Source organism: Manacus vitellinus, unplaced genomic scaffold (genome assembly GCF_001715985.3).
Source record: "Manacus vitellinus isolate BGI_N305 unplaced genomic scaffold, ASM171598v3 scaffold_20_pilon, whole genome shotgun sequence".
NCBI classification, from domain to species: Eukaryota; Metazoa; Chordata; class Aves; order Passeriformes; family Pipridae; genus Manacus; species Manacus vitellinus.
The window spans coordinates 4,122,604-4,142,172 of NW_021939471.1; the positions used below are offsets into that span (position 1 = coordinate 4,122,604).

Below are 19,569 nucleotides of genomic sequence, written 5' to 3' on the forward strand. Positions count from 1 at the left end.
GCAGCATGCAAAAGCAAAACAGTGTAATTCAATTTTAGGTTGTCAAGTTGTTATTGTCTCACACACATTTGTGTACAGGAGCCAGAAAGGGTGTTTCTCCCCACATCAACCAAAACCAGAGAAAAAGCTACACAGAAGGGTTAGGATACACATTTTAAGTGTTTCACACAGATTTAAGATCAACTGTTGTGTATTTTATTATCCACAAATGCAGAGAAAATCCAAATAGTTCAGGAAAAAATTACAAATACTTAAGTCAGAGCATGAAACAAGTGGTTCCGCTGTTAGTAACCACAACTCCTGAGATGCAGCAGCTAAACTCAGAGCACACACTGTATCTGGCAGAATTAGGTGCAAGGGAAACTCCAGCAGTGGTCCCCAGCCCAAGGCTTGCAGGCAAGGTCCTGCTGCAAGTCCCCCTCCCACACATCTGCAGTGTCCCATCACTGCACTGTGATATTCCTGACTGCTGCTCCCAGCCAGGACAGGCTGTGGGCCCGGAGCACTGCTCGAGCACTGCTTGCTGGCACGGGGCTGGCCCAGCTCTGCCCACACACGGGACAATCCAACCTCCTGGGGATTTTACAGACTCAGTGATTCTCCTCTAGCAGTCTGGGAACTGCTTCCCTGCAATTTCACTTCATGCAGACTGGATTGTCTTAAGCTCGCCAGACTGACATAATGAGCAGAGGAGTTGCCTCAAATAGAGAACTTGAGTTAATTAAGATTTCCCTTATTTTTCCAGACCAACTGAAGCCAATATCAGCCAAAGTAAATGTAAGAAAGGGAGGAGCAGCAAAGGAAAACTGATTGCGTTCCTTTTAAAGCAGCTTTCCATTACTCATTCCAATCTTAAAAGGTCTGGTTTGGTTTTGGTTTGGTTTTTTTTTTTTTAAGTTTTACTTAAAATAGCTACAGAGTCTCTTGACAATTGGTCCAAATTGATTCCTAAGTACAAGAGGTTGTATTATCCAAATGAAGTCAGGACAAGTCCAGGCCAGGTGAAGCCAGAGGGCAACAGACCCAATTTCCATTTTGAGAAGGAAGCTGAGATGTGGAAGCGTAGCCGCTGTTGTGCAGACCCAGATCAGAGTAGTACGAAGCCTGTGTTAACAACAAACAAAAAGTCCTTGAGAACTTGGCTTCGTAACATGAAGCTGAGTTCTCAATTCCTTTAAATGGGAAGCAAAAAGTAAATCAAGTGATTACAAACTGCAAGGAGTCAAATTGGTCACGGGTTCCAAAATAAGAGAGAACTGCATTAAAGCTGTGAGGGTGTGTGAGAACTGTGTGCCCTCTCAGGCACTGGAAAAATGCACTGGTCAGAGAGTTGGTCAGCTTCCTTCCGAGTTCCTGAGGAGCTTATGCCCTATAAGCTACACCCACAAGGGATGCAGGAGAAGGTGAGATGCTGGGAGATAGAAAGCAAAGCCAGGGACCTAAACTGTTGGGTGTGCCCAGCAGGAAATGTGGGTAGCCCACTGTCAGATACAGCAAGGCTGAGTGAAGTGGAAACTCTTCTGTAGGAAGTGAGACTGTCTAAATCAAACACCTTATTTAAATTAAACCCCTTCTTTTATGCAGCTTCCTACCTTGCATCCAGCCAACCCAGGACTTTGGTCCACCTACTCAGTCTCCCCAAAATTAGGGAGATCTTAATTCAACTCCAAGTTAAACACTTGAATTACTACTAGTGACTGACTTACAACTCCAGTGGACTTAAAAAAATCACCCTGACCCTCTGAAATCCTTGTTTGTCCAGTATGATATACAACATCTGCATGCATTCCCCAGCACCTGTATGGAGTGTAGGATGCCAGGTCAGCTCATCCACTGCCAGGTGTTATCTGTGAGAACTTACACTGTGCAAACACCTCAACACAAGCACGTGGGGCTTGCCAGGGAGGCTGACAGCAGTAGGGTATTTATAACAGAATGCAACTCAGTATTTTGGCTTCCCAAAAGCTTTAGGAGAAGCCCCTGTGGATATGTTACGTGTCTAAATAGAACACACAACAAGACTTTGTGAAAAACTTAAGCTGTTATAAACAGTTGCTTTTAATATGCAGGAATATTAAATTTGCAAGTCCAGGTCTTTCAAATGCAGGTTGGAAATGCACATATAAGACATTATGCATTTTACAGAGCCACAGGAATCAGGAGAATACAGGCATACTAGGAAGTATACTTTGCATTTTCCTTATTTTCAGGAAAAAGAGCAGCCTAAAAGCACATCTGAGATGTGCTAAGGAAGTTTCTGTGCTGTACCAGGGCCAGCTGCACCTGGAGCCAAGTGGTGGGGAATAAAGCTCACCAGGAAGGGGTGCTCAGGGGTGAGCACACGCTGCAGCACGAAGGGACAGGGAGGAAATGCTGCCTCCTCACATCCCCACCCACCCGAAATGACTCGGGTGCTCACTCAGCCTCCTGCAAGAAGTTGCAAAGGTATTTTCAAAGCCTCCCAGGCACTGTTTATATTTCTTATTTTCCCACGGGTGTGTGCAGGCTGGTGGGAACGGTTGTTCTGGAAGATCTCACACCTTCACCTCCTTTGCTACACTGCAGAGCCCTCCTTTTCCAGCTGCTCTCTGACATTGCACTTCTCCCATAATTTTTAGGGGGTCTAGGCAACCGAGATACTCTGCTTTCAGTAGCCAACTTCTTACAAGCCCTAACTCATCTTTGCCTCATCACTACGATCCATGTAGGTGTTAAGTCCATTCACAAAGGAGGGAGATCCATGGCAAATTAAAATAACTTGTTTGCCCTTGACACAGGACTTCTGTCACTGCAAGCAAACACATGTGTGGATGAGACACAATACCCACAGGCACAGACTGAAGGCAAATCATTGTCCAGCCTCAGAAAGAAACAACACAAAAACAACCAACCCACAGATGAAAACCTTTCAATCAATGTTTGTAAAATAAGACTTTCACTGAAAAGAAACCTGAACTAAACTAAGCTTTAAGAAATTACTTTCATTTTCACATAGAGAGCCTGCAATCTGCATGTGGACTACCTAAACTCATGGCATTAATCACATTTAAGGAATCAACCTGTGGCACTACAAATGCAGTGTTCACATGGAGATCAGTCTGTTCTGTAACTTAGAACTGGGCACCTATTTTGGGAACAGCTATTACCAGCAGATTGTCCCTTCCCTGGCAACTTGAAGAATTTTCCTCTTGTTTTTCACTGTCACTTTGACATCTTTGTGGTTAGATTTGGGCTTCTTGGAGAGAGGTGAATCCTAGCCAGACTGGCATCAACTGGGTTTCAGCTATTCTGAGTTACCCTCGAACTTTCCTCTGCCTCCTAAGTAATGATTAATCCGAATTACCTTTAGTAATGAAAACTGCCAGGAACTAATAATGTTGTTGTAATGAAGCTCTACACAGACTAAACCTCCCTACTTACTGCAAACCCTAATATCATGATGATTTTAAATTACTTGAATGGAAGCCAAACAACTCCTTTTCCCTGGACGACAATCCTGCAGGTCTTTTGCTCTCCCTGCAGTCCTTGGAGCACTGGAGTATGTCAGTAAAGAATAAGAACATCATTTGTCACAAGTACTGCATAATAAAGCTCCTTGAACTCGTCAAACTGTCCAGCAAGAGTGCCAACAACAGGACATGCTGTTTTGTTAACAGTTTAAGCAACAGTATTTCATTGTCTCTTATCAACACACACAAGCTAAATGCATAAAACTAGATGGCAGCAACAATTTAAAATGGACATGAAATATAAGGTCCCGTTTCACTGTTTATCCAAGCATCTGCTTAACTTCATGCTTACAAAGTAACCCCCTGAACTCTATCTCATGTTTAGCATATATTGCTCAAACACTTGGCTAAATGGAGTCTGAAAGGGAGTTTATTCTCCCCCCAGAAACAGAGCTTTAGTCTGCATACCACTAAATTTCTTTACAAGTACCCGATAGCACAAAGATCACCAGGCTCTGAGCTTAAAATAAAGGCAAGTAAAAGAACCCAAACAGTTTCCCTCCCTGCCCCCCAGGCTCTGCTTCAGGCAGTCCCTTTAAATCATTTGCACAAACCCCAATATTTAACAAAGGAGGACGATGAGCTGCTATAATTGACACACAACACTTGTGCTGGAACAGAAGGGAACATTGTGACCCGCATACGCACAATGGAGTTAATAATTAAGCTTTTTTTTTGACAAGAGCATGTTTGACAAAGTTGAATAACAATCATTCTGTTGTCCAGCGTGTGGAAATCCTCCATGCCAGGTGCTGCCAATCTATTTCTTGTCACAATTTTAACTTTTACCCAATTTTGCTTACCAGTTAAGCAGTTCTGCCTTCCAAGTTCTACTTGTACCAAATTCAGAGACTTCCCTTCCCACTCATGGCCTGATTTTTTGTTATTTATTTCCCATCCAGCTTAGTGCTGCACCTCCGTGTCTGACAAACTCCAAACCCACAACATGCAACACAGGAAAAGCCTGCTTTGCCACAGGAAAGAATTTGCTGATTAGCTTTAATCCCATTAAATAGACCAATATAATTTTATAGCAATATAAATCATCTACTAACCCTGCTAGATTTTCTACTCTGGGATGATCCATACACGTCTTCCTCATAACCATTGGTCTGTTATGGAAGGAAAGGAAAAAAGGAAAGAAAAAAAAGGAGAGACAAAAATTGACGCAGACCCAAAAGGGAATTTTTAAGCAAATGTCATCACTTACAAACAGCAAAGGCAGAGACAGAACTTTTCAAAGATACACCAGGAACAGGAGAAGTGCAGGATGGGGTCATGATTTCAAACATGAGGACACGAACATTTGTGTCAGTACCTGTATACCAGCCAAAAATGTCAAGGATACTCCTGCCTGCTTTTTTTGAATCTTTTTTTTTTTTTTTTGCCTCCCCCATCATCACTGCTCTATAGCCCCCATCTCTTCAAACACTCTGTGAGGGGAACACAGGACAAAAAGGGGATTAGAGACTACAATCAAAGATATATATCACTATAGTTACTTATACCTCAGGCAGCTAAGCAGTTAAAATGCAGGAAATTGCAGCAAAAGACTTCATTCTAAATTTATATTTGAGAAATTCAGCCTAGTAAGCATGCAGTGATGTATGAATTCTCTTCTTTTTAGCTCTTCTTTTTAATTTTGAGCATCAAAATTAAACCCAGGCAATGGCCATCTGCCACATCCCAGTATTTTGCATGGCAGTCCAAAGGCTAATAAGAGATTTGGGTTGGTTCAGCTGTCCTCCTCATGGCCAGCCTTGTTGTCATCGAGCTGTTTTCCCTCGGAGGAGGCAAAAACAAGCTCAAGCAGGGTGAGATGCTTCAAATCCCTATGGCAGCAGCTCCAGGAATAAAACAAAACGATCACCACAACTCAGTTTTTAGTCTGGAAATGCAATGTTGAAGAAGAGAGTACAGACCCAAAAGTGACCTCAATCAATGCCATTAAAAGCTCAGGTTTCTCCAGCAATTCACTGTTCTGGCATCCCCTCACAATGATCAGCCCTGGTTTAACACTGAAAATGAGGAAGCACTCTGTGTGTTTGAGGTGGGGGTTTTAGTGGAAATTTAATTAGCATTTCTATTCAAATGAAGTTCTGAAGTCCAAGTTTTAATACATTCCTGAAATGAAAATCCATTAAAACCAATCTGATTCAATTTCCAAGCAAAATATTTATCATCTACTATACAGCGGCTTCCATGAAAAATTAAACAAATTAACTTGGAAATCAGTTTAGAGCCAAGCTGGGAACACACTTCTGGGAAAAGAAACGCTTAGATTCTCCATTGAAATGCAGTATTATCACCCCAAATGGAGGGCAAACATCCAAGTTTCTTTTTTCAAGAAGAAACTGGTTTGAAGTACTTCTAAAGCCTTCTCACACAGCTTGGCTCCTTTCCAGATTTTACTAGCTTTTCTTTTTTAAGGTTCCTTGAATTTCTCTAACACTTCCCTGAAGAATGGTTAAAATGGATCTTCAGCAACTGAAGGCAATACTCCAGCTCAGCCTCAACAGCACCGTGCAGAACTATTACTTCCACCACTCCTTTTATTACTACACTGAGGAATTAAGTTTGCTTTTTTCAGCTGCGTAATACTGACTAAATGAAACCTCAGATCACTATCTGGACTGTCCTATTACTTTGTAATAGTAACCTCTTTTTTCCCAGGTGTGGTATTCCTCATTTATTAGCACTGTTATTTACTTTTGACAAGTTGTCTCCTATTCATCATCAATATTTTCAGCCTAACCTCATATGAAACTGCCTTCACTCCCTGCACTTTGACAGCCAGGCAATAGAGACTCCTGCAGAACTGCTTTTCCCCTTTAAAAAAAACCAGATATGCTCTTAGATGGGAACAGACCAGTTGAGATCCTTTCCAGCTGTCTCATTTTCTAACAGTTATTTTTCATTCCTTTTACAACAGTACATTCCTTTGACAAGGACTAGATCTGGCCCAAGGTTTCACTTAATGTCATGTACAGACATGCCAAGAGTCTTATAGTCAAGCTATAGCAACATCTCATGCTTCTCCTTTATGCCCTTAAATAATTACCCTGCTTAGGGAAGTTAAGTTGATTTGACATAATTAATTTTCTACAAATCCAGGTTAATTTTTTATCACTTTATAGTTCAGACCCTTCTAAAGGAAGTTGTTTCATTTGCCCTGGTGTCTTTCAGATTTCAGACTGAAACCCCATAGCTCAGGTCATTTCCCTTGCTGCTATGACCCATCCTCTCCAGAAACGTCTCCAGTGCATATTTTTGAAGACAAATGCTCCAGACAGCTCTGGAAGAGCAGGGTCAGTTTTATCAGACCTTGTTGACCTTTGTTCTCTGCTATGTTAACACACTAAACATCCAACCCTAACCCTCATGAAAACCTTAACAAATAAAATTGCATACTAGGGAGGCCAAAAGTACTCAGATTTACTTGTTCTCCCTTCACGTGCCATTGACTCATTCCTCTCTGTTTTTCACAGACACAGAAAACCACCTTATTGCCATTATATCCATTTCTACTTGTAATGTTTTTTACCTCAGACTGTGGTTCACGCTGCTCCTTCAGGCTTTCTCAATCCCACATCCAACTTCTGCTCCTCAGAGAAGTCTCTGCTCATTCCCAGTGTACTGAAAAACCCCAACCCAGCCTGGCAACCTCTTCCTGTAATGAGGAGCCTCCCCTCACAGCCATACACCACTCTGCCCTCTCTTGTGTACCCTTTTCTGCCCTAGAATTGCTCCCCATAAAATCTTCACTGTGTGAAAGCACATTATCCTTTATCCTCCCTCCAGACCCACTTTTGTGGTGCTCTAAGTAATGCCCTATTTGTACAGGTGCTAGTAAGGCACCCATACATCGGGAACTGTAGTGACAGGATAAGGAATAATGGGTTCAGACTGAAAAAGGGGAAATTTAGGCTAGATATATGGAAGAAACTCTTCCCTGTGAGGGTGGTGAGGCCCTGGCACAGGTTGCCCAGAGAAGCCGTGGCTGCCCTATCCCTGGAACTGTTCATGGCCAGGTTGGATGGGGCTTGGAGCAACTTGGTCTAGTGGAAGGTGTCCCTGCCCATGGCAGGCAAGTGAAACAAAATGATCTGTAATGCCCCTTCCAACCCAAACCATTCTGTGATTCTATTATAGGCTCTCAATATTGCTGTGTAATAATAAAGTTCAACTTAGGTAGCTCAAGTTAGGTTTTGAGTTTTGCCACATGTCCTTTATGTACAACACTGACATAAAGGTTTGGATTATTCCATATTATGCACATGAACTGATGGTCACTATTTGTGCAGACCCAACAAATCCTGATAGTTACACCATATCCTTGACACTGGGCTGGTGAGCTCTCGAACGAACTCTTTGTCTATCACAGTGGGTTCGTATGTAAAAAAACCTCTCTGAGGCAGTTAGTCAAGATACATACTGCTTTGGAGTAGTTCTTCTTTTTGGTCCTCTCATTCTCTAATCCAGCCTGCAGTGAGATTAAGAATGCAGGATGAGAAGATCAATGAGTTTATGCACACCCATCCGCAGCCAGGCATGCACGTCCACATGCAGAAACATCAGTCCAGTTCTCCTCCAGCTCTACACAACACAGCTCAGTGAGCACACAGGAAAAAAAAAATCAAATCTCGGAGTCAAATGCCCAGTTATTAGAGAATATTGTTAAAAGTGATGACAGCGCTGTTAAATTTAGTAGCCACAGTTAAAACCATTCACGCTTGCTGAGTTAAGTCAATTAAAAGAGCTACCAGCTGTCCATACTTACTACATCAATACATCCATGCAAAATCCAAATGTGTTTGAACTATTGTTGTATGTAGGTCATGGACAAATAGATACATTGCATTCCTAATTGAAAATCGTGCCGGGAATGAAGGAGAGTGAAAAACCCAGAGAATCTATAAAACTGCGGACGCTGAGCACTTCTATTTCAACACAGCACTGCCACGAGGCATCAGGAAATATTTTAAACTGAGATTAAAGTCCCAATCCTCACTGTCCCTTTCTGTTCTTCCAAGAGTCAGCTTTACCTCAGCGTTCACAGGAGCAAATACTTGTTCTCCTTGTATTATTACTAGTTTGATTTTGTTCCCCAAAGTGAAGGTAACAGCTCGACCCAAGCTGCAGCTTTGGTAGGCAGTGTGTTTGTCCCATCACCTTTGCTAGATCTATTCAGAACGAGTTTATGTTTATAAGATCCTTTCCAGATCTATGCTGAAATAAATCCAGATGCATCGGGCCAAACGATGGACAGACTGTAACAGAGACAGTCTGTCAGGGGAAATAAAGGCCATTCTGCTCTGTCCTATGGTAACTACTGAGCTAGACCTGGATCAGACCTCTAATCACTTGTCGCTCTTTGTCTGAACTGCATCAGAGCAGTAGGAGAGGGAAGTGGCATCTTCACATCACACACCACAAACTGTCTCAGGATCCTTCCAGATCCTTATCTCAGATAAGTTATCACAACTTGTGTTAGTTTCTTCTTCATTATTAGTTTTTAAACACACACACTGCAGAGCTTGCAGACTATTCTCACCACTGGGTAGGTGCTGGCATATTCCAAATGAGACTGTAAAGGCATGAAAGGAAAGGAAAATCAGAATACAAAGGAAAACACTCAAGCAAGTTATGGCAATCAAAAGAATTCCCCAAACCAAACACACAGACACAAAAATAGGCACAGAGATGTATATCCCAACTAAAGAACTTTGATAATGCAGGAATTCTTGCACAAAGGCACAAGGAGGAACGTGGCAGCAAACAAAACGTGGAAAATGCACAGATTACATCACGAGTGATTACTACCACAACAGTATTTCATGCTGATGGTCTTGGATTTTAGAGACAGCCATCTGAGAAGTGGGAGAACCAGGACAACTGAAATAGAAAAGAGACTGAAGAGATGCTCAACAAACACAGGGTGATGTTACTGAGCTTTCCTAGAAAAATCTGCACGATAAAGAATTGAGCTTGCAGAACTCCTGAAACAGATTCTGTTGATGGGTTCAGGATGAGCAACAGAAAAGCTGTTGCAGAAGCCCCTTGGTGGCAGCTGATGAGACACACACATACCCAAGCCAGCATTCTATTGGCACCTCAGGTCACTGTTTACAGCACAGTCACAGCTGTGGAGCTTCAATTTGCTGGCCTGGTCTGATCAACATCTCCAGTGGTTTTGCAGGACGTAGCACTGTCTGCTCTGCCAGAAGCATCCAGGCCAGCTCCCCAAAAGCTACCTCAGCAGATCTCTGGTGCCTGCAATCCAGACATCCACTTAAAAAAACATTCCAGAGTAAAACCCGCACAGATTAGAAGGGTGGTAAAGTTTTAGGGAGAAATGAATGTCCAGTATTGGTTCATTTCAGTGAAAACTTCCTGTACAGAAGAGTAGCACGGGTTCAAAAAGCAACCTCTAGCACCATCAGACCCTCACAGTGCAAGGAGTCTGAGTGACAAAATGCATGATTAATTTTCCAAAAATGCAAGTCCTACAAAACAATGACAATGACATCCTGCAACAATGGAAGGAGAGCCTTCAAATATCAAAAAAACTAGCCTCATTCAGAATTCTCAGACTCATTTTATAAACCCTTGTGGACACAAGGCAATAGTTTTTGGTTTTGTCTTCAAGCTAAAATAGCTCCAAAGCCAAACTGAACTCTAATATTCAGAGGTAATTTTTTAGGTTGGTCATTGTTCATGGTTTCTTTACTTTGTTGTTTTGAAGACAGGCATAGCAAGAGTCAAACCTTCACAGATTAGCCAGAGATGGGGTCAAACTATTAAAAACATCTACTGTAAGCCCACACCAGGAAAGTGATCTTATAAACAGAGAGACTGTTTATAAGAGCATGGAGTGACAGGACAAGGGAGAATGGATTCAAACTGGAAGAGAGTAGGTTTAGATTGGGAGAAACTCTTCCCTGTGAGGGTGGTGAGGCCCTGGCACAGGTTGCCCAGAGAAGCTGTGGCTGCCCCATCCTTGGAAGTGTTCAAGGCCAAGTTGGATGGGGCTTGGAGCAACCTGGGCTAGTGGAAGGTGTTCCTGCCCATGGCAGGAGGTGGAACAGGGCAAGCTTTAAGGTCTCTCAAATACAAACTGTTCTATAATTCTATGTTCTACTGATTAATTATGAATAAAACAACTGGAGGATGTAGAAGGGTAAGTTTTGGTTCAGACTAGCAAACATTTACATGCTTCTATAATCCCAGTGACACTTGCAGGAGGGAAGGAAGCTCTGTCAAAACTTTTCCTGTGTCTAAGAACACCCACTGAACTCTGCTCTACGAGGACAGGAGGGAGTCTGTGCAACATCACAAGAAATACCAGAGTGGAAAGTTTCAACCAGATCCTTCTGTCAGAGAAACACATTCTTTGCACAAGTATGAAGAATTTAGGGACCATCCAGTGGACCAGCTGGGGACTGCTGTTCACCAGACCAGCAGTGGTTATCACAGCCTGAAGGCATGTGAGCAGCCCAGAGGCTGGCTGCTCTAGGAAAAATGGTTGGAAAAGCTTCTCCAACGCATGGTGGGGAGGCAGAATGCAAGGCTTCTGCCATTTACTTATCTAAAAACCACAGGATTGTGTTACAAAAACACCTCAAAAGCAATCAGTGGTGGATTTCCATGAACAAAAGGTGTTTCAGATGAAGATGTGCTATAAGCACAGAGCCAGCGCGCTTGCATTGTGCCACACTAAGGGACACACTTACAGTAATGGTTAAACAACCCATTTGTGTTGTCAACACCTTCTAAACAGAAAAAAACCTGATATTTCAACTGAACTAGAAATTTTTTTTCCCTCTAAAAAAAACACTTTCATGAACATGTTGACATTTAACTCTAAGTAAAATAAACATTTCTTTTCCTGTTCAGCTGTGAAGAGAAGCTTTTCTTAACTGAATCTTTGGAGCTTTGAGGCATCTTCTAGCTTTGAAAAGCACTCAAATAAGTTTGCAATCTTGAAGAACAAAGATTTTAACAGCATTTCAAAAGTAGCAATAAGGATTTCAATAAAAAGGGAACAAGGCAACACTAAGTATTTTTAAGTGTACCTTGAGCTATTGTGAACAATATTTGGGATCACCGAACCGGTTCTGCAGTAGCAATTTTTATTTATTTATTTATTTGTTTATTTTTAAATGAGTCCTCTAAACTCTACACTAGACCAGACTAAAGGCTTATATACACATGTATTATCTGGGAAAACACTTTCTGGATATTTTGAGGAAAAATACCATTTGAACTTTTCCTAGAGATGAGTACTCTGTGCTTTACTTTTCTCCCTGCAGAAAATTTAAGCAGTGCAAATGAATTTCAAGTATCTCTAAAGCATTTTTAAGGAGAGTAACCAGTGACAGGACCCTAGGAAATGTCATGGAGCTGTCTCAGGGGAGGTTTAGGCTGGATATCAGGAAAAGGTTCTTCCCCCAGAGGGTGGTGGGGCACTGAACAGGTTCCCCAGGGCAGTGGGCACGGCCCCAAGGCTGCCAGAGCTCAAGGAGCGTTTAGACAACACTCTGAGGCACATGGTAGGATTGTTGGGGTGTCCTGTGCAGGGCCAGGAGCTGGACTTGGATGATCCTTGTGGGTCCCTTCCAACTCAGGATATTCCATGATTCTACGGGTATTCACCTGCAATTCCAAAGTGCTTAAGACTTATTTCCACTGATTATTTTCTTCTGGTTTCCTGAGTTAATAAACACTGATCCTGCACTAAGCTAGCACTTCCTTTTCACTATCAGTAGTGAAACAGGGGAGCTTACAAGGTGCATACAAGAAATAGCTGCCTATACCAATGTCTTGGCTAAGTACTTCCTGCAACAGCAAACAGCATTTACCACAAAGGTTCCTGCACAGGAATTCCTGCTCCTGCACACTGCACACACATCTGACAGTTCCCCCAGCTGAAAGAATTATTGATCCACGTGTTACTCGAAAAAAAACCAACACAGAACACGTCAAGACCTTGGAAGGACGATACTATGAGAGTACTACAACCAGTCTGGGGTGCAGGGAGACGGTGGCATCCATCTACACACACACACACAGAAATTGTACAATTTACCAACCCTCAGGCTTCCACGGCTACCCACTGACATGCGCTCATCTTCATCCGAAGCCTATCGAGAGAAAAGTATAAAGACAAAAAAAAACAATGAAAAGAACACAAGTAACGGGCAGTGAGGTAAATGTTGATGGCTTTGATGGGACAGAAGGCAGGAAAAGACGTACAAAATAAATGTATTTTAAAAAGAACTGCATTAAAACTATGAGCAGAAAGTAAATTAAATCACACTCTGCCCAAGAAACACTGTCAAGCATTTTACTGCAGCTTGCTTGGGTGTTCCCTGCTCTAAGCTCTTGGCCCTTGGTCTGAATAAATGAATGTTAAACACTCCAAGCAGGTTATTTCCCCACCTCCCCCCTCCTTTTTTCTCGCACATTTGCAAAAACTCCCTGAAGTGTCTGGGGAGAGAGCAGAGAAGTCAGGAAGTGGTTTTGGGGTTTTCACTTGCCTGGGGTGGGGGGAGCTTTTTTTGGTTTAGAGTTGTTTTTTTTTTAAGAAGGAAGTTCCTTATACTTGTGTCTTTTCTTAATTTGAAATGTCTAGCTAAACAGAAAAAGCAAAAGTAGATACTAACCGAGGCATATCTTCGGGCTCTACGGGAATAACGCTCACTGTCTTCCTACCAAGGCAGCAGAGAGAAAACAGAGGGAAGTGTTGAGAGGACAGACACACCAACACAGCGTTCCAGAAACACACAGTGAACTCCAGCCACGCTTGGGAGTCAGCGAGGTTAAACCAAATAAACGGAAGGTGACACCCTGTCAAACTAGAAAATCCCTCTCTCCCTCCTTTGTGACCCCAACTTTCTTCCCCTCCGTTTTACTCTGCTACACACTGTTATTACTTGTGCAGAAAACTTCAAGCAACGCCGCCTTATTTCTATCTCAAAAATGTTTCAAGTGCATCTCTTCGCATGTGGCACCGGTAATACTTACAGGGCTTGTGTAATTAAGTTTCCCAGTCCTTCAAAATAAACCTCAAAAATCTTCCATTTGAAATAACGTGGCAGGGCCATGTTCTCTCCCTATTGAGTATCCTGGAGGGGCACAGCCTGGCCCCTTCTTCCAGACTGAAAGCAGCTGTGCTCTGCTTACAGCCTCTGTGACACTGCAAATACTGTCAGATGTAATACATCTCAATATACTGGTTTTAACAAATTGATTTTTCATGGAATTTAGAAACAGCGATAGAAAACAGGAAAAAAACCCCTTTCACCATTATAGTCAACAGTTCTCACAGGTTGAACGGACTTTCAAGCAAGGGAATTGCCAGTAAGGTGGAGCTAAGCTCATCCAGCAAGGATTTGAGGAGACTCAATGGCTTATTTGTGAGACTGGAGCACCTTGGTGGATAGGTGGTCCCTGCAAACAAGTATTTACACTGATTTATTATCGAGGGTCAAGAGTTTTGAGGAGTTTGTGAGGTTATCTTCCACAGTGGAAGCCAGTTGTTTGGTTTTGCCTTTTCCAGTGTGCTTGTAGGGCAAGACCATGCACTAGAGTTTTCATCTGGCATCACTGGAAAGTGATTTCATAAACTTAGGGTTGAAAGACATTTGAAGCCAATGACTTCCAGCGTGTTAGCAACTTCTTTATCTTATATTACAGATGTTAAAACACTCAGATGTTGCTAGTGGCCAAGTCTGTAGCTGGTATCAACTTCACTGGTTTTGGCAAATCGTAAAATCCAGGACACTGTATTATCAGAAAAAGCAAACATTGCCACCGTAGCAGTAATAATTCCTCTGAAGGATACCCCTGGGCCACTAAGTGCCAAGGTAACTGAGGCAGCACAGATAAAGCATGCCCACAATTTACCTGTGAAGGCAGATTTAAGAAGACTCAAATGGTAACGAAACCCACAAGAAGTAAAACGAGTATGGATATTCCTTGTATCTCAAGGGGCTTTAAAAGGCCTTTATTCTAACCTAACCTTCAAGCAATAGAGTGGAGACAGAGGTCTGTTAAAAAAGATGGTTCTAACCCAGCCCTTGCCAGTTTTAAGCTGATGAAAAGCCACCTTTCAGGTGGAAATGCAAGACTGCAGGAATGCTTGTGGTACGAGTGGAATTCACATCTCCAACACAAGAAAATACCTGCTTTGTGGGATTTCAAACTCTGTGAACTACACAAAACTTCAACACATAAAAGTTGTTGAGCTACGTTGATCAAGTCCTACCATCCATTGCTCGATGTCTCCCCACTTAGTATCCAGACCATAATATTTCTACAGACAGAAAAGGGAAAAAAACAGAATTTAGATGAGAAAAGCAAACACAGAACATTTAGACATGCATTGCCAGGTCTTGGCCAAGCCACACAAACACAAACATGCCAGGAAGAGCTGTGCCGAGTGGCACCAGAACCCTCCACAGCACATGCCCAGGAAAAGCTGCCTGGCAAGAGGAAAGGGGTTTTTGGGGTACAGCTGGGATACTTGACAGCTTCTTCTCTCTCAGCAGTGCAGAAATCCCAGTGCTGGGGGACAGGAGCAAGGAGTGTAATGAGTCTTGAATTCCTGACCCATTTAAGTCAAGAGTCATTACAAGGGAGGTAAATGCAGGACACTTCCAGGATGAAAAATGCTGTCAAATCATGTTTCCCATACAGATTTGTCAAACTGGGCAGACAAGTTGAATACAAACACATCTCTGTGCACTCTGATTCGCTGTATTCAGAGCTGCCCAGAGCTCCATTCAGAGCACGAGGCTTTTTGCCTACACTTCAGCCATCTGACAGTGGTGGGAGCGCCAGCAAGGATAGAAGAGGACAAGCTCCACCAATGCAGGCAAGGCTGGAAAGCTCCCTGCCTTTCAGTTCCAAATGCCATGAATTTTCTTAATAGACTGTCTTGTCTGAACCACTTCTCAGCTTGTAATTTCTTTGCACGACATCGGGAAGTTCCCAATGAATTTGAATTTCCACCAGGCAGCAAACTGTTCAAAGATACACAGGTTTAATGGGACTTTTCTTCCTCCCCAGACAAGCATGTCAACTCTGGTCTCAGGAAGTTTGCATTTTAATGGTGACCATAAGGTTCCTGTGTGAAGAAAAATCACTGGCCTAAAGCACAGCAACAGCCAAATGGAAATCCTGCTTAAGGAAGCATAATATGTATTTTAGAGCTTTCCTACTGGCTTGAGGAGGGAGGAGTATCAACAGTTGAAACCTTAGGAAATGATAAAAGAAAATCAGAAATGTGTTCTGTACTGCACTCTGGTTTTACCACTCGCTCAATGGTATTAACGTAATTTTGCTTTCACCCTTAAAAACCTCATTCACTAGTTATTAATAAACTAGAACCAACAGCAGCTGGACTACAGTTCAATACTTTATCAGTTTACTTCCAGTTCAGAGTTCTTTCTCTTCAAACAACAAAATTATTTTCATGTTAAAGTATTCTTCATTTTACTTTATTCTTAACAGCTCTGGAGAGAGTAAAACAGGTAGTGAGGTGCTCAATTATTTATCCTGGATAGTCTGAACTGTTCAATGACCTACCTTTAAATGGTGCCAATTTTGAGGTCAAACTGGGAAAAGACAGGAGCTCAGAACAATCCCAGTTATTAGGAAAAATGTTAGAAAATAAGTTTTTAGGTCAGTAATTTGAAAACAGAAAATTACTTCACTGCATGGCAGAGTTAAGTAGTATGTCAACATCTCTCCGGAACAAGGAAAAGAGACAACAGTTCAATAACCTCTCTAACCACTTCCCTATGGGAACAGGGAAGTATTCCCCTCTGCTTTACCTGCAAAGCATCTCATTGTGTGTTCAAGAATATCCCATTCCCTACACAATGCCTAGCCAAATTACACACAAGTGAAACTTCCCCCTTGAACTACAGGAAATCAGAGGGCACAATAGGAATAGTTTCTTCAAGCATTGCACACTTCTCACAAGGGCTCAGACTTGTTACTTCCAGGCAAAAGCAAAACCCGTACAACAGAGCGTTATAAAATTAACTTTTATGTACATCACAGCCTGAAAATGACCCCTGAAAATTCTATGAGCTCCAGCTGGTCAGGGCTGTGTACATGATGAGAACCTACAGATTATATGGTTTGCAGTAAAGCAGGTGAGGTAAAGCCTTATTAGAGGCTTTTCAGCCATTAAGAGACACCAATTTAAAAAAAAGACTATTAAAATGGAGAATCCTTTCTCACACACAGAAAGGATCCATAAACACACTAGTAATTTCTGAAAGGTCTGCTGCTCCTTCTTCCTGCCTTCTGTTCTCATTTTCTGACACTGGCTTCTGAATTCAGCATTGCAGAAGGCAGATAAGGAAACACCCCTCATAAGACTTGCTGTGTCACAATTTAAGTTCCACTTACAGGCTTTTCCTCCTCCATTTCAAATTACACAGCTACATGCTTAATATCCCCTAAAGAAAAATCTTAATGAATGCAACTGCCTTGAGACTATTTTTAATTTATTATCTTTTAAACAGCACATGTCATATGGGACTGAACTGGCAGCTTTTGAAGTCTCAAGTATTTTGACCCCTCAGCCCTTTCCTGTTTCTTTCTCTGCACTGACTCTTCTGTTCTGTCCCCAGGGGCCTGATTCGAATGGGTTAAAGGAAGAAATGGTGCTTAGCCATTCACTTAGGTTTCAGTCAGAGGCCCTTGCCGGACTCAAGTTCCCTTCTACCCTGAAAAGCGATATTACAATTAAATAATTAATGACGTTAATACCATTGAGAGAGAATTCCAGATGCGATTTGCTCACTAAGTGACAGCGAAAACTGCCAGACTTGCAAACTCACTACGGGATGTTGGGAGGATAACCCATTTATCTTCTCATCCATGTCAGGACACCACCAGTAAACAACCTCCTGGGCTCCCACGGGGCTGCGTTTGCACCAGAAGGTTAAATTAGTTCCCATAAAGGAGATTAATAACGAGCCTGTTGATCCATGGGCAGACGTTGAGTCACTCACTACGCAGTCAACTCCAGAAATAAAACCAAGAGTAAGATAGATTTGTTGCTCAATCAATGGGGTCAGGGTTAAATACCAGAGCACATGATTTGAGCAGCTCTCTTCATATACATAAGCCCTCAAAGAGGAGAACAGCACTTTTGAGAAGCACATGCACTGCTAGGTCAAGCTTTGAAACATGCAGTTAGGGCAGCTGGAGTGCCAGAACAAAACCAAACACGCCGTGGTTTTAGGACACATTCATCACTCAGCAAGCAATCAAAATATCCCAGGAAACAAAAAGGAAATATTCAATAAAGGAGAAAATGGTAGGCTTGAAGAAATATGTGCTTTCTCCCTCCCTGCAAATCCTCTTTGGAGCTATTTCTGTTTCTAGGTACCACACAGTTCACATGCTGGAAGTGTAGAACAGCCAAACATCATAACACAAACTCCAAAATCTCTGTTGCTACATAGCAAGTGATCTCAGAGCTACTATTATCATCATCATCTCAGCCACCATCATGAAAAGGAAACTGGGAGGAAGGAAGAGATCACGACTTTAAACTGAGGTGAGAGAGGATTAAATAATGTAAAAGCACCTATAAGACTTAGGTGGCATTGGAAGGAAGGTCACATGGTTTATTTACCAAAAGATTATGAATTCAAACACAGCATCGCTGATTTCCTTCAGTGACTTTCTGCAAACAAAGTCATCTGAAAGTCATTCTTCCTGCTGGCACCTGTTAAATGCTTGCCCAGCCTGAAATACTTCCAGGGATACTCTTGGCCTTTGGCACACAAATGTCTGTGTGGTTCCTGGTGACACACAGAGCCACCGTACCCTCCTATGACCCTGCTTTGCCAAGTCACTCTTCTGCTTATTGATTATTCTTTGGCCAAACAGGCTGTAGAAAAAAATCATATTAGGTGCCTGACCAGATATTTTCCAAGGGTCATCTTCCCCCCGCTCCCCTTTATTATCCATACCAGATTAAGGGAGGGAAGGAATTGTATGGAAATTTACAGCCTGCTGTGCATCTCCCATGCTTTAGAGGTTTTTCTAGGTTGGACTCAATGATCTTGGAGGTCTTTTCCAACCTAAATGATTCTGAAATTCTAGCACGACTCACAACACAGGAACGAACACATGCAAACAAGAATGAAAGCGAGCAAGCCCTACCTTCTGGACTTGATAGATCTGAGGGAAAAGGGAAAGGAAAGAAACAAGGAACAAAGCTAAGCATGAATGGATACATAGCAATGCAACATTCCACAGCTCATTCTAGAGGGAAAAAAAACATAATTTATACAGAAAATACAGCAAAACATGAATACAAAGAAGAGCACATTGAAGTCCTGTAGATTTAGGTAGAACAAAAGCAGCATTTGCATTGTAGGCCTGCTCCATGCACCCAGCTAGAACACGGCATTCCTGTTTTCATTCCCAGCAGGCCCTTAGAGGCACACAGGACATTTGCTTCCTAGGCTTTGCACCAGGCCAGAGCCCAACCCAGCTGTGAGCCAGGTCCTCTCGCTTTCCCAGCCTCCTCCATCACAGGAATGAATGCCCAAATATTCAGCTGGGGTGACAGCCGTGCATCTACCACCAAAATAAAAGCAAACAGCTTCAAAGAAGAACAGTTTGTCCGTAGTTAAAGGACAAATTTTTTCCTTAAGGGATGAAGCACAGTTAGAAAAGCACCAACCCTACACACCTTCCACCTATGCACAGCACAGTCAGTGTGTTAAAGCTCCTGGAAAATTCCTTGCAAATACACTGCTAGCACTAGAGGATCTCTGCAGGTTGCTTTTTCAATTTTTAATGCTTCCATGGAGCCTCACGTTGTTTTCAGGCCTTAATAAATACACTGCTGACTCTGTTGCTCGATAGTCTTGGAGCACTTTGGTAATGCACAAAAGCATTAGTTACTCTACTGCATCTGAATTTTGAGTACGTGGAGAACTGCCCTTGACTGATCAGCTTTGTGAACCCACATGAAAACGGACAATGTGTTTTTTCTTTAATCTTTGCTAAAGCCAGAAAC

The 19,569-nt window shown here is 42.4% G+C and overlaps 1 protein-coding gene across 1 annotated transcript in view; it reads right to left on the reverse strand.

Moving 5' to 3' along the window:
* Positions 1 to 18,718, reverse strand: part of LOC103762354 (leucine-rich repeat flightless-interacting protein 1) — a 44,829-nt gene extending 26,111 nt beyond the window's left edge. The window contains exons 1-8 of the mRNA XM_029959526.1: positions 18,705 to 18,718; positions 14,779 to 14,826; positions 13,175 to 13,219; positions 12,602 to 12,652; positions 9,064 to 9,096; positions 7,945 to 7,992; positions 4,565 to 4,621; positions 1,024 to 1,104 (exon numbers count right to left, since the gene is read on the reverse strand). Coding sequence (XP_029815386.1) covers positions 1,024 to 1,104; positions 4,565 to 4,621; positions 7,945 to 7,992; positions 9,064 to 9,096; positions 12,602 to 12,652; positions 13,175 to 13,219; positions 14,779 to 14,781 — 318 coding nt within the window. The 5' untranslated portion in view covers positions 14,782 to 14,826; positions 18,705 to 18,718. The remainder of the gene's footprint in view (positions 1 to 1,023; positions 1,105 to 4,564; positions 4,622 to 7,944; positions 7,993 to 9,063; positions 9,097 to 12,601; positions 12,653 to 13,174; positions 13,220 to 14,778; positions 14,827 to 18,704) is intronic.
* Between the last annotated feature and the right edge of the window lie 851 nt (positions 18,719 to 19,569).